This window comes from Lepidochelys olivacea (assembly GCF_965140295.1).
Source record: "Lepidochelys olivacea isolate rLepOli2 genome assembly, chromosome: 13".
Taxonomy (NCBI): Eukaryota; Metazoa; Chordata; order Testudines; family Cheloniidae; genus Lepidochelys; species Lepidochelys olivacea.
Genome location: NC_140423.1, coordinates 16256481 through 16272310, shown reverse-complemented (window position 1 = coordinate 16272310; position 15830 = coordinate 16256481). Strand labels below are relative to the sequence as shown.

The following is a 15830-nucleotide window of genomic DNA, read 5'->3' as shown; positions in this document are numbered from 1 at the left end:
TGAGGCCGCTGAGAATCCAGTTAGTCTTTTCAAGGACGATGCCACATTATTTTGTCTTTGAGCCATGCGAGGTGTGAGAAATGACAGCTGCACAATTTTGTTAGTCTAGGTTATCAAAAAAAAAAAATGAAAAAACAACAACCTCAGAGGATGTGTGGTGGTATTATATCTCCCCGCTACATAGATTAACTAACAGAGAGATTAGGGATAAAGGAAAATCTTGATACACAAGCGAAGGTGCTTTGAAAGTAGATAGCTTTGGGATCTAATGAAGAGGACTACTCCTTAAAGAACAATTGATAGAGGAGCTATTGAAGAAGACTAATGAATTCTGTATAGTGTTTGAGCAGTCCACAATAGTTGGCTCATTCTTTTGACTGACCATTGTTTGCTCTGCCTCAGTCAGTAACTTTGGCACATTATTACTAGCAAGGTCTTTATTACCTGTAATATATACTTACTGTCAATCACGGTGGCCCCAGTTTTGCAAACTACTTACTCTTAAATCCCGCTGACTGGGTCAGAGTGAGATTTCCCCCATTAGATTCCTTTTTTGCCCTTCCTGACCAAATTCTGTGTGTTTGGTTTTTTTTCTTTTTCCCACTCCCAGTTCCCTTCATGCAAATAAGACCATTTCTCTCTTCCTATTTTCTGTGGGGAAACAGATATAGTGCACACAAGCTAGTGACTTCATAGTTGGAAAATGGAACTTAAAGCTATTGTATTGCATTTCAGACTCTTAAAATGAGAAGTTACTTGCATGCATTAGGCTGTAAAGTTAGGGTACAGTGCTCTAATCTATTTCCACAGAAAATGTCGCTTACTCTAGAAGATTCTCTGTCTTCGCAGGGTCCTCTGCCAAATACTTGTGGTCACTTTTGGGAGATGGTTTGGGAACAGAAAAGCCGTGGTGTTGTCATGCTCAACAGAGTGATGGAAAAAGGATCAGTAAGTATATGTGTGTTTTTTAGCTGCGTGTATTTAAAAACAAATAAATAACCAAAACATAATGGTGGCAGAAAGATGCATATAAAGAATTTTGTCCAACAAAGCATATCTAAGATTCAGAAGCTGAATATCTGAAAATGGATCTTGGTTAACTGAGGGATATGTGGAAATTATCCAGTTCCAAATAGCAGATTGTAATTTCTTCTGAATTCAGCTATACTATGGGCTGAGTGCAACTGGAGTTTTCCATACAGGAACACTAACTTGGTTTCTCTCTTCAATCCTGCTAGGCTAGATGCTGATGTGTAGTTCCTCTTTGGTAATGGCTGGAGACTGGGGCCCTGGTTCCCATTTATATTAAGACCCTTTACGTTACTTTGGCACTATCCAGGGGCCTTAAAAGTAGTTGTAGATTAATTTATTGCCCCTAAGATCTAACAGTCTATATTTAAAGGCAGACAAAATATACAGAAAAGAGCAATGTGTAAAGAAACTGATCAGGGTGATGTTAGCTAACTTCTTGTTGTTTCCAACTCTCTTTCAAACTCTCCTGTGCCACTCCGTCTGATCTACATATTTCCTATGCTCATCAATTCACCCCTTCCCCCTACATACCTAAATTTCCCCATAGGTTGGGACAGAGAATGAGGGGAGTTAGACACAGGGAATGATCACCAGAAAATAATTAGTGAAATACCTGGAAATCTACCCGCTATCTCTGTACGTATTGGCCACTTGTCCCGGTGGGGTGCAAAAGGGGCTCAGCCCTTCTGGTAAGCAGGTGGGGGCACAGGCTCTACCACTTCTTCTCCACCGCATGAGCGAGCAGGAGGGATGGTTTAGCTTCCTGGCAGGTGGGGGGGGACATCCATCCCTAGGCCCAGGACTTGTGCTGTAGCCATGGGCTCAGGAGAAATTACCATAGTTTGCTTGTTAATGGAAGCTGCCACAGTGTGATCACAGTAGTGGGTCTGCCAATGGAGCAGATTTGATTCAAAAGTAATTGAAGATTGACTAGAACTGTACACTGAGATTTTTTTCAAAGGGGTAGCCATGTTAGTCTGTATCAGGAAAAAATAACAAGTAGTCCTTGTGGCACCTTAGAGACTAACCAATTTATTTGGGCATAAGCTTTCGCGGGCTAAAACTCACATTGTGGGTTTTAGCCCAGGAGATGTTTTTAGTTCCTTTGCTGACTGTAAGGCCATTTCAGAGGAGGGTAAGTGGGCATGTTGTGTCCACTAATGGGGATCTAGTGTTGGACACTTGCATAACCAGGAAAGAATTCCTGGTCATCAGGAAACCAGTTGTGCAAGTGAGCTGTGTTCTAACTCTGGTCTTGATATGAGTTTTTTGCTTTTTTTTTTAGTAATGGGAATAGTGAAATGTAACCTTCAAAGGGGATGTGCAGTAATTCTGTTTTAATCATCCTTCCCTTTCCAACCACATGCACTCACTCTCTCTCCTTCTTCTCCTCTCCTCCCATCCCCCCCACCTCCCCCCAAAGTAACAAGGCAAAGAATTATCAAGATCCCTTAGGGCAGAGGGCTAATGCTTCTCAACAAACAGCAGTGAGAGATTTTTTTTCAGTGGAACTAAGCAAAATGTTTGCAGAGCCATTTGGTGCAGAAATTAGACCTGAAACTAACTGCTCTGTTCTAAGATTTAATTTTTAAAAAATTGCAGAAGATAACGTATCCTTGCTTCATATTGTCCTCCTGCTCAGTATTTAACCAGTGTTGGAAGCACTGTAGGCCTTGATAATTTGTCCTACGATTCCTTCCCCATCTACCAAAAAAAAAGAGCCATTTGTAAAATGTCTCAAACTTCCCTTAGAGGTAAAATACTCTTTTCGTCCCAACTCCCATTACACAGAAACAGCTCTCACATTTTATTACCATCCCATCATAATGATTTCCATTTCATTGGTGATAAACTATGTAATAACTAGTTTTCTTATTTCAACTTTGTTCCACTCCAAATTAAGGCCACTTTATTTACAATTTAATATAAGAAGCATTAGCTATGTGCAGTAATCCGTTTCCTGTGCAAACAGATTTGGAACACTGATCAAAATCCTGTTTTGGAGGAGCTTTGTTAAATTCTGAAAAGTAGCAGTTTAGTTGTCAACATTCATAATATCCATATAGGTCTAGAGGTCAGAGACATGGTTGCAGACTTTATGTATACTGCTAACAAGATCCCTTAGTGTCATTTCCCCTTTGTACAGAGCAAAATGCACTACTTGTATTTTTGGCTGACTCATTTAAGTTTCTAGCATGTCAACAGTTTATTGGTGCAGACGTTCGGTTTCCTGGAAAATTATTACTGAGAAAATTACTATGTGCAGGCAGAAGCTAGGTAACAGGAATATTTGCAGACTCCTTTTTTTAGCTCAATTAAAGTTTTCTAACTTTTAAACTGTGCCATATGGAATCACAATGATCTCCTAAGACTTTAACACTTGTGGGGAGTGAATGGATACCCCAAAATCTCATCTGACATTTTTACTTCCAAATTAGTAATGCTGTAACTTTCTGTATGTAGAATATTATGGATTCTATAAAGAAGCTTTCACACTTAAATTGTGCTGTCTTTTATTAACTCTTATTTTCCTATTGTGATCTCCTCCCTTGAGATGTTCAGTCCAACTTCATCTTATGTGCCTGTTGGTTGCAAAGTGAAACTGCCTAAAATCACGATCTCTGAAGTTTTTGAGTCCCCCAGCTTTTAAATGTATAGGAGCCAATTGAATCTTTTCATGCTATACGGACTACTGATGCAGGGTCCAAATAAAAATACTGGGGTGCTTTTAATGAGATTTCCTGGGGGGCTGCTCTGACATACAGCAGCGTTGCACAGCCCTGATCCCTCCCCCAACCCCAGCACACCCCTGTGCCAGGGATGAGTACAAGAGCTACATCCACCCTGAGGCACCTTTGTGCTCTGGGAATTTTCCAGGGGTGGAGTGAGGACCAGCCTCTGGGCCTTTGTGTGAAAGATACCAAGATGTGATGAGGTAGTACTTGCATGATGTACTGGAAGCAGGACGCCCTCCTGCAAGAACTAGCCTTTCTTTTTAGAAATGTATGTTTGAATTTATTGCAATATACTAGACCTCAGGGCTCCTTAGTGCCACATTAATACATGTAATTAATAATAACTTAAAAAATACTGGATTAAGGAACACTCCTTTTTTCTCACCTTTAGCATAGACCCAAGTGACTAGTGCTTTTCCTCTGTTTTCTTTTTTAGATAAAATGTGCACAGTACTGGCCACAGAAAGAGGAGAAAGAAATGCTCTTTGAGGATACAAACTTGAAGTTAACCTTGATTTCTGAAGATATAAAATCATATTACACAGTACGACAGCTAGAATTAGAAAACCTTACCGTAAGTATGGAAAGCATACCAGTCAAATAGTGTTGTCCTTGAATTCCCCATCATGGAGCTGTATTTCCTGATCCTGGTTTGTAAAGGCTTCCAGTACAAAGGGAATGGATGCTGAAATTGGGTAACATGCCCATCAGTGAATTAGGAGGTTCTCAATATGTTAGCGTTGCTCTGGTCTGTGAATGCCAATGCAATTTGCTCTAGACTGTACTGGTTGTGGGGATAAACACTTTTTTCAGCCTTTGATTTTCCCCAACAACATAGAAGTTAAACTCCAAAGTGTAAAGAATCAACATATATTAACATTTATGAGGTTAACTGTTGTAATTCAAAACACAATTTGAATGAATGGATATTCTATTGTGACATCTTCAGCATTAGGCCTTCTCTACAGTGACAGCTACTTCTGGGGTATGTGTAGTTACACACTGCAATGAAAAGCAGGCTGCATCTAAACGTGTGTGTGTGTGTGTGTGTGTGTGTGGCAGGCTGGCCAGGGAGAGACGGCAGGGAGCTGCCAGAGCCTTTCCCCACTGCCAGACTCTTTCATTGTGTTCAGGAAAGGCCCTGGCGGCAGGGAGGCAGCGGGACCCTACTCTGCTAAACACAGCAGTGTAGATAGAGGAGGCACTGCTCAGGGAGTGTAGAGCCCTGTAGAGTACATACCCTAAGGTTCTGGAGGCATTGCTTAGATGAATAGAGTGAAGACACTCACTATCTACACTGCTATAGGGGGACATGCAGTGTATTAACTCACTGCCGCAGGTAGAGACCTAGTCTTAGATTCAGTGTGGAACGTTAGGGCAGTGTTACCTTTATAACATCACTGTGTAAAAGTCCAGTACCTCCGTACAGGAATGTCTGAAATAATGGCTCTTCCAAGCACTCAATCATTACCAATTTGCTAAGGAATGTATACATGGAGCTTTTTAAAAAACATCTTCTGAAAACACCTTTTCTTGGAATTTGTGTCCTTATCATCCCTCCTACATGGACTTAAATCTTCACCTCTTCACACTGAAAGCCTTCAGCAAGGGAATCAGCAGCCTTCCTTACTTAGGGCTTGTCTTCACTACCAGGGTAAATCTACCCAAGTTACGCTACTCCAGCTTTGTTATTCACGTAGCTGGAGTCGGTGTATGTCGATTTACCCCAGTGTCTTCACTGTGCTGCGTCAACAGGAGGCGCTCTGCCATTGATTGAGTCTTTACTCATTCTGCTAAACTGACACCCAGCAGCGTTGGTCCCTGATCCTGCAATGAGCTCTGTGCAGGTGGGACTGTGTGCCTACATGGAGCCCCCCTGAGGCTCAGGCCCTTAGTTGCTAAAAGGGGACTCTCTGTTTTTGGCAGTGACAAAATAAAACATTACAATGGGGGCAGTGGGGAACAGTGCAAAGCAGTGCTGGGGATACACTGCACACATGGATAAACACAGCAGAGAGGAGTCGTAGCAGAATCATTCAGAGCAGAGGGAGGGGCGGGGCACTGAAACTATGCTAGAGGAGATTGGCTAAAGGGGCAGCTACAGTGAGCACATCTGATCAAAACTAACATCTGCATCTAGTTAAAATTGAAGTCCACAGAGCACCCCGAACCTGTGCTGGAGCAGGTGCATGTGGACAGGTAGTGAATGTCAAATACGTTTTAGTGACATGCTAATTTCAGTTCTACTTTGATTTCAGTTTGCCTTTTTAGTTAGCTTTTTAAAACCTAGTACTGCCTGTTATTGGATAAGCACTCTGTCCGCCCTCACCTAATATTTATAATCTCTCCTAAAGATTTAGCACCTTGCTTCTATGCTCCCTCTTGCCAGGAAGCTGAAAATAGGCCCATTGTCAGGTATAAATTTCACTAGCCAAACTATACTAGCAAGAACTCAGAATTTGTCAGAAAAAACATCCCAGGTTAGTGTCTGTAGCAGACAAACTTCTAAAGCTTTGGTTCAAGATTTCAGGAGGCTGAGAGCATCAGTCTTAAGTCTTCTGAGATTGCTTTCAACTTAGTAGACGTTGGTTGTGAAGGAAAAGACTGTGCTAATATAAGGTCCTTGCTTTGGACAGGTCTGAGCTGCTCCTGCAACTTGAGGTACCTCATTTTCCAAAGAGTTCAGCCAGCCCATCTATTGGAAGGGCATAGTGCCCATTGTATATGGGGATAAAATGAACAGCTGAACTATAAACTGTAAAATTATGCTGTATAATTTAGTTTTATCTAGTGTCCTTCATTCAAAATATCACAAGGCTTTCATGGTGAGAGAATTATTTGTAAATTATATAGCTCCTTAGACATTCATGATATTTTACAAGCAAGTAGTGCTTTAGAATTGGGTTCAGCAGCTCTTAAATGCAGAATGGGAAAACTTCATAGGAAAAAGGATTGGGTTAGATTAAAGCAGGGATTGGCAACCTTTGGCACACAACCCGTCAGGGAAATCCACTGGCGGGCTAGGACGGTTTGTTTACCTGCAGTGTCCGCAGGTTCGGCTGATCGGAGCTCTCACTGGCTGCGGTTCACTGTCCCCAGCCAATGGGGGCTGCGGGAAGCGGCAGCTAGCACATTCCTCGGCCTGCGCCGCTTCCCGCATTGGCTGGGGATGGCGAACCGCGGCCAGTGGGAGCTGCGATCAGCCGAACCTGCGGACGCTGCAGATAAACTGTCCTGGACCGCCAGCGGATTTCCCTGATGGACCGCGTGCCAAAGGTTGCCGACCCCTGGATTAAAGGAAAGCAGCAAATGAGCGAGCAAGCAAGTATTCTTGCTGAACGGTTAAAGAATGGAGACTGGAAGGATACAGTAATAGAATGTTGAGTAGGATTAGTCCATCATAAATTTAAAGGGAATCATTTTTCAAGGTAAGATTTGGAAAGAGAAAGCAGCGTGGCATGAATGCAATATAGGGCAGTACAAGTGAAATCCTGCCCATTTCCTTATGAACTGTAGAATGTAGATGTGTATATTTGCAGCATCAAGACTGATGTTGGAAATCCCTTTGAATGTAATATACTTTGAAAATTGGTCACTTACTAGGAATATGAATATGTGTTGAGTGGTATTCTTCCTCTGATTAGTATGTTGTTGCAGACAGTAGCTGTGCTTGAATACTCTTTTTAAATCGTATCTAGAGATTCTTATAGCTTGGAAACATTATATTTTACAGGCACAGGAAACTAGAGAAATTCTGCACTTTCACTATACCACATGGCCTGACTTTGGAGTCCCAGAATCTCCTGCTTCGTTCCTCAACTTCCTGTTCAAAGTGAGAGAGTCTGGCTCACTGAGTCCTGAGCACGGACCCATTGTGGTGCATTGCAGTGCAGGAATTGGAAGATCGGGAACTTTTTGTTTGGTTGATACATGTCTTCTACTGGTAAGAACCACTTACTCTAGATGGGAATAGGGAGTGAGTTACAACTTTGTGTAGTTACTTCTGGGAATTGCTTATTTGAAGCTCATGCGAGCCATGGCACCTTTCATGAATTGTGGTATATAGTGACACACATTCCTCTGAGACATTTGTCTCTTAACTTTTACTTTTGTCTTCGGTAATATTTTCATTCTAAAGCTAAAGCAAATTGAACTTTGAATGGGCCATTGTGGGAGTATGAAAGAAAACTATCACTGGTTCCAATTGGAGTGACTCGCAAAGTTAGGCTTTGTCTTCCCTGCTAAGAAAAGTGGTCCTTGCCTAATTTACCTTGAGGTAAAACTAAAGTGCCTGATCTTTACTGTTTGTTTTTTTACTTTGGGGATAGTTCACATGCATTAGTTATCCTGAGGTAAAACTGCATTTTTTTTTTTTTAAAGCAGTGAGGGCCTGATAGAAGTCTCACATGTTACCTTCATCCCTATACCCGTTAACATGGGAACAGTTTGAAGCCTATGCAACAAATGAGTCGTTGTGTTGAAACACATTAGAGTGGGTATCTGTGTAAAGCAAGTTTCAAATCTTTACCTTCAGATGGACAAAAGGAAAGATCCTTCTTCTGTGGACATTAAGCAAGTTCTCTTAGAAATGAGAAAGTACAGAATGGGGCTTATACAGACAGCAGATCAACTTCGTTTCTCTTATTTGGCTGTTATTGAAGGAGCAAAATTTATTATGGGAGATGCTTCGGTGCAGGTGTGTATTGATTGCATATCATTTGTACATAGAGAAGGTGGGTGAGTTGGTTCAATAAAATATATTACATCCCCTACCTTGTGTCTCTCGTATTCTGGGACCAACGCAGCTACAATACAGCATACAAAAATATCAGTTGTAGGGTAAATTAAGATCCTCATAATTACATGTAGCCAGGCAAATGTCATGAGGGAAGTTAGCATGGTTGAATAAGGTTAAGAGGGCTGAATGAATCATTAAAGTACACACGATCCTTGGCATGAGTATTGTACAGTAATTTAAATTCTTGAGTAGTGCACAGTGCTCTTGGATCTAATGCATTGTTTTACGCATGTTGATGTGTTTGTATAAGTACAAATAGCCCACAATAGCTGCTGTCACATGGAAAGTTCTCCTCCTTGTGACCCTCTGGGAAACAGTTGGGAGATAGCCATTGCTGTGTGAGCCTCATGATGCTGTTTTGCTAAGTCTTCTGTTTAGGCCCTTAACAATTTTCCAACATGCTGTAGATTCTTCCAGTGTTGTCTCCTTTGAAGCACGCATGTTTAAGTTACTGCTAAGTAATACTACAGCACAAAATGGGGTTCATGTTGCTACTTAAGAGTTTTTCATGTAGGTGAAGCACTAAATTAAATCTCCAGTTAATGTTTCCCGTATGTGTGGTTGGGCTGTGGGCATACTGTTCAGATGCATTCACCTCTGCCCTCCCACCAACTAAACAGTGACCCTGAAAGTAAAACAATGACTGATGTGTAAAGCCTGTGTCATGTTAATGTTAGAATTACAGTGGTTTTAATATAAAATATATTATAATATAGCGGAGCTTAATACCCACTTTCTTCTGTGTAGGAGCAGTGGAAAGAGCTTTCCAATGAAGACCTAGACCCTCCGCCAGAACATACTCCCCCACCTCCGAGGCCACCAAAGCGAACATCAGAAATGCACAACGGGCGGATGCACGAACACACAGAGTTTTTCCCTAAGCACCAGGTGGTAGAGGAAGAGATCAGATGTGCAGTCAGCACTGTGGAGAAGATGGTACCTGATGGCTCATCTGTGCAGCTGGGTCCAGACAGGTAATTCAGTCAAGTTGTTTGTGTTGATGTTTTTGACTGTTCCAGGAAATCTGCTGTAGATTCACAGCTGTAAGTATGTAGAAATTTCCCTTGTTTGTGCCACTTAGCACCACCTGTAAAGCGTGTTGGACAGAACTTGACGCTTTCTTGTGACAGCGCTCCTAGAATAGGATTATAGCCCTTTATTTCCAAAGGCCCATGTGCTTGTTTAGGTGAGATGTGAAAAGGATACAAAAGCCACCTGACAGCTCTTGCTAGGCCATGATGAAAGATGGAGGAGGAGCAATGACTACATGGTTTAGCCTCACATGTAGGTGCATAAGGGGTTTGGTTATACAGGGCTCTTTTACATGTTAGGTGGATTGTCAGGCCTTCAGCTTGAAGTTAAGCCAGCTAGCTTCAACCACACCAATCAGTGCAGGTATCTGGTGCTCTACATACTTTATCAGATATATCCTGCGACATTTTCAAATGTCCTTTTAGGTCAGTTCAGTCCTCATGCTAGAATATAGGAGTGGATAACTTTCATTCAGTGTCAAAGCACCTGTTTGCCTTAAAGATGTAGTTCATCCAATTTGTTTTAAATCTACAGTTCTCTTGTCATATGTATCTTTCATGCTGGGCAACTATTTTTGCTTTCTACTACAGGTCAAATCAATTATGATCATTTAAATTCGCTGCCAAAGAGATTTTTTTTTTTATTCTTCCTTTCAGGCTAGCTAGACTCAAGTATTTGGCCTAAAGAATAAACCTATAACTTGGGGGGTGGGGAAATAAGGGTTTTTTGTGTTTAACCACTAGATGTCACTGCTGCTTCACCGGTCTGAAATATAGTATGCTATAAGAAAAGGAGTACTTGTGGCACCTTAGAGACTAACCAATTTATTTGAGCATAAGCTTTCGTGAGCTACAGCTCACTTCATTGGATGCATGCTTTGTGTGTATATAAAAAGATCTTCATTGGATGCATACTGTGGAAAGTATGCATACTGTGTTGGCTAAGGGGTCGACATCAGAGTTTACCAAGAGAACAGCTGAGGGGAGAATTCCAAGGCTATCAGGCAAATAAAACACATGATCACACCTGGGACGCACCCAGTTTCGCAAGGGAATACTAGGAACAGGAGCATCTAACTTTCAACATTTCCCACAAAGTTCTGGAGATATTTTTTTGGCAAATAAATCTGGGAAACTTAGTGCCTTGAGCCACCCCGCCTTGTGAAACTGGCTGGAGAGTGACCCTAAGAGCTGTAAGTATTGACACGAAATGAGGCACGCTCAGTAGATTTTCCTCCCCTTAAGCTGGTCTCCATAATTTTTTTTATCTATGAAAGGACATGCTTGCCCTGTAGTGCCCCCTGCTGATGACCTACGTGGGAGTCAGTGTGATGCCACATGATGGAATTACTGATTTTTTTTTATTATTATTATTATTATTTTAGTTGCCTTTAAAAAAATCTAGGGAACTAAGCGCAAAATTAAATATAGAATTAAAACAACTTTAAGTTTAAGAAAAATAGTACAGTATGTGATCTTGTAATTATACTCTATCCTAATGCATACACACAAGGTGGCCAAATAAAGGTTAAACAAGCAAACTTAATTCTGGCGTTTCTTTACTTTTGAGTGCTTGACTTTGCAGCCTTAATCTCTTAATTTAGGAGCATGTTGTGTATAATTATACAGAGCTGAAGCCCTACTGTCTTGCTCCAACAATTGCGCACGCTTTGGTGATAACAGGTTCAGCGTTTTGGTGCAAGTAGTGCTTGTGTGTTTTTATGGGCCTAGAATAGTTTTGAATATATTCACGGTCAGGAATTCCTATTTGTAAGGATGATTGCCGGATGTGTGGCCTTGAAGTGGAGAATCTGAACTGGGTAGATGCTTGAGTATCATCAGGGATATGGCAATCAACTTGGGATAAGAAGCAACTTGTTTACTAGCAACACCCAGCTGATTAGGGCAATAAATATCAGTTTAAATCTCTAACTGAAAGCCCTAACTATAATCTTTAAAAGGATACATCTTGTGCATCAGGTGTAAAATCTCTTGCTGATAACTGATCTACATCTTCATCTGTAAGTGTCCATGAGGTGTCTGGATTGGGCCTCAGTGTCTGCACACCTTCCCCCTCAAGGGGAGAATACTATACTGAATATTTATTTCTTCATCCCTCAGCACTAGTCAAGACACTGAACCGAGGAGGAGAACTGTTGGTGAAAATCTGTGTGCCTCGCCCCACAAAGAGGAGCCAGTGAAGTCAGAAAACATAGAAGAGGATGATGAGAACATGATGACAACTTGGAAGCCATTTCTAGTGAATATCTGTATGTTCACTGTCCTCACAGCAGGAGCTTACCTCTGTTACAGGGTATGTTTTCATTGATGGACATGTCAGCAAGATTGAGTATACAAAGAACAACAACAATTTGACCAGTGTGTAATCCGCTTCTATGAAAGAAATCTAATTGAGGCATCTGAGCCTTGTCTCAGTGGAAATATACCTTAGGTTGAAAGGCTGGAACTTTTGGTTAGGGCTTAAAGAGAGAATTGATGCACTAGGGTTTAATTTAGCCCTGTGGTCCCAAGAACATAATATTCTAATCTCAGGGCCTTAAAATATTCAGGAGTAAGCAGAGAAAATGCCAAATAAGTCTTTTTTTTTTTTTCCTTTTTTTTTCTTTTTTCTGGAATAATAGAATTACAACACATTGTTGTTTTTAGCCTTTTTTAAAAGCCAGTTCTTTTTCCTTGTGTTACTTCAGAAAGAAACTAGGCGCAAGTGAAACTTGCTTGTACTCTCCAAGTGTTGTAACCAAATACATGATTTATATTATTACTGAGTTCCCAAAAAGAGAGAGAATCCACATATCTGAAGAATGTAAACTTTTTGGTCTCACTTCATCTGTTAAAGACTCAGTTGTGGGCAGTGCCTGTGGTATTGATATATTTAATCATGGCATAACTGTTCTTAACTAGCTTCTTTTACATATCTTTATAAAAACAGGCTTCTGCATTTGCTCAGGGTATCCCAACATGTCAAACATTGTGTTTTTTAAAAAAACAAAAAGTATTTCCCCATTGACTTTTTTTGTTGCACTCTACTTGCACCTATGCCTACTTACATTGTACCAATCTCTGTAAAGTTGTTTTTACCTTTATATTCTGGGATGTGGGGGAGGAGGGAAGCAGGAAGGGAAATTCAACCAAAACATGTCCACCAGCATTTTACAGCTGTTCAGCTGGCATTTAGAAGGACCAGTTTTTAAACTTCATCATTTGGATCGTAAAAATGCAGTTTCACTCTAAACCTGGCTTGTAAGGAGTAATGTGCTTTGTGCACAAACCAGAGGGAGGAGGAGCGTACTCCAGGATGATGTGAGAAACTATTTGGAAAGCATTTCAATATATCCAGAGCAATTAATGCCTTGGCAGCTTCCTTAACAAACTTAAAAGATCAACAGAAGACCTGTTGGTCTTTGAACATACCAGTTGGCTTATCATGATGCAAGCGATTGTGTGATCTTCTTTTAAGTAAAGATTTCAAAATTGACTTTAGTTTGGTTTGAAATTATGTTGTTAAATGATTACTGGGGTAGTGGGGCATAAGTGCCTGAGGCCTTGCAGCTCTGCAGATGTGGGTGTTCCTATCCTAGCTCAAAGTGAGAAAAGAGCTGGGTGGTGTAGAGTACAGATTAGGACAAAACAACCGAACAATGGCTCAGTTGGTTGTGCCTACTCAAGAGAGGCCCAGGACTTGAATAGTGTTAGGAGTGCATCAGCAGAGCTGTGACTGGAGGCTTGCATTGCACTAAACCTAATTCTCATCAATGCTGTTAATCTTTTCCTTTCATGAGTACGAAATTCATACATTTTAAACAATAGAGAAAATCTTTGCTCGTAGGGCAGAGATTAGAAGCAAATTCACTACTTAAAGCAGTAGTGGTTATAACTAAACCATGATGACTGATCTGCAAGTGTTACTAATCAGTGCTTTTAAAATGCATTCTGGTTGTATAGCACTTAACCACCGTTCTCAGTGTAAACATCTTTATGGAGTATATTGTGTAACAGTCCTTTCACTCCATATTTATTTTTTTCAAAGCTGCCAGTAGCTCTTGCTCTTTCCTTAAATCCATAAGGTGTTGACTTGGGGTGGAAGGGTTGTTTTTATTTGTTTTGGGGTTTTTTAAATGTTAAGCTTGCATCAAGGGCTTCTCAAAAGTACAATAATAATAAATCCTCAGGTAGTACTGGGAATTAAAAATTTACCTGTGAGACTGTTGGTCAGACCAGTACTTGAAAGGGGGAATATTGTAAGCAGTCAGTATTTAGTATATTATTGGAAACATGAAAAATTTGAGTATAGAAAAATGATATAATATATAATGGATCATTTGTGTATTTAAGATACAGTATGTGATTGCTTTATCCCCGTTATTCTCTCTATCATCTGGTAGAATATTGTTGTAAGGCAACATTTGTACCCCCTTTGTATTAGAATGCATGTAAAGTCTTCTAGTGTCCTGATTAAATACCATGTGCTTGAAAGATGAAAAAACTTATACTTCTGCTTACTGATGTGCCCAAATTATATTTGCATGATCTGATCATTTAAGTGGCTGTGGTTCAAAGGGTGTTGCTGAAAGTGTCTTCATTCAGCGATACATTGATTTGGTGTTTATCAGGTAACGTACTTGCCTAATATTTGGCACGATTTTTTATTGAATTTCTGCATACTCAGTGTAACCCGGTTGTTTAGCATAGTTCATTTCAGCTGAGTAAGTATAATACAGACATTCCAAAGTGTGTATTAAGCCGTATTCACACCTCACCTCCAGTCAATTTTGGCAACAAATATCTCAACAATTTCAGAATGACTTGCTGTGCTGCCTTCAGAAACTTGCACTTGGGGAAACTCTGCTTTTGGAAAGGTCACCAATAAAGCAAGGTTTCAAGTGAGTACTTTGTGCCATCAGGCCCTACTTAATTTGTTTCTAGCGATCAAGACTTGTGAAATAAATGAGTGACCTATAAACTGAATGGAACTTACAGTATTTTCCTCTATTTGGACAAATGTAAATATTGGGGTTGATGAAAGTATGGAATCCACAGTTGTACTGTATTTTGCAACCTTTCCCACAAATTAAAACTTAGACACATCTCACTGTACAGAGAGACAGCAGCTCTAGCTAATATGCCCCTTTCTCCCAGCTAACTTTACTACTTGGCTTTCATCTGTTTGAAGTCAAGGGGAGGCCTTGTACTGTAGTGGGAACATACAGTGGAATGCCCTATAAGCCGTGAGGTGTGTATAAGGCTTATAATGCTAAACTGTAAGCATTTTGTTTTGATGTCCTGTATATGTATGTAGTAGTTTGGGTGTGTGTATATACAGTAGTGTTTCAAAGTGGGTGTATTGATTAACCTGTTCTTGGGAAAAATGGACAAATATCCATGTTAAAATTGTTAGAAAGTTAGCTGCTCTGCTATATGCCTTAAGCAAATATTTACTCATCAGGTCTTTCTTTTTTTACAGATTGCCATAGAATAAACTTTTTTAAAAAAATATAAAAAAATAAAAAACAAAAGCTAAATGTTTTGGTATAATACATTTTCAGGTATCTTGTCTTTTGTGTAAGGCGCTGCAATGACCTCAGTTTTCAGTAACTGTACAGTTTTTCAATTTCCCATACAAGTTTTCAGTTCTCATTTTAGTTGCAACAATAAAATTTTTTTAAAGAATGGATGTATGAGTCTTTCCACTTCCTGTTTTATCACAGAGGTAGAGATGATTTAGTCACTCTAACAAATTTAGACCTTTAGGTTATCAACAGGATTTCACCTCCTACTGATTATTTTGTGATTTCTCACGTTAATAGAAATATTAATAATATTTCCACTAGTGCAGAAAACTTGCTTTCAGGTCAGTAACTAGATGTCTGCTGTAAAATAAAAATGCATTTTCACTACAGATCTGCTTGCTCCTAGATGTTCAACTGAATTTAAATATGTAGTGTTTCGGTCATATCAGTAAACTCTCTGATGTGCAACCTGCAACATTAAAGATCTCTAAAGCACTATAATTGTTCTTACAACAGTTTACTAGCTGTGGATTGACTTGCTAAATTTGTTCTTCAGGATGGGACTATATGCTACAGCAACCTGTACAACAAGGTTTCCTGCAGATGTAAATATGACATCTCCAAGTATTCTGGGTGCTTTTTCATAGACTTTTTCATGAGACAAGCTTTGGGCCTTTTGATTACCGTTAGATCAATGTCCGTTATG

The 15830-nt window shown here is 40.1% G+C and overlaps 1 protein-coding gene across 1 annotated transcript in view; it reads left to right on the top strand.

The window, feature by feature from the left end:
* Positions 1 to 15224, top strand: part of PTPN1 (protein tyrosine phosphatase non-receptor type 1) — a 61426-nt gene extending 46202 nt beyond the window's left edge. Inside the window, exons 4-9 of the mRNA XM_084645223.1 lie at positions 850 to 948; positions 4204 to 4341; positions 7501 to 7710; positions 8302 to 8463; positions 9313 to 9539; positions 11718 to 15224. Coding sequence (XP_084501349.1) covers positions 850 to 948; positions 4204 to 4341; positions 7501 to 7710; positions 8302 to 8463; positions 9313 to 9539; positions 11718 to 11925 — 1044 coding nt within the window. The 3' untranslated portion in view covers positions 11926 to 15224. The remainder of the gene's footprint in view (positions 1 to 849; positions 949 to 4203; positions 4342 to 7500; positions 7711 to 8301; positions 8464 to 9312; positions 9540 to 11717) is intronic.
* Positions 15225 to 15830: the final 606 nt, after the last annotated feature.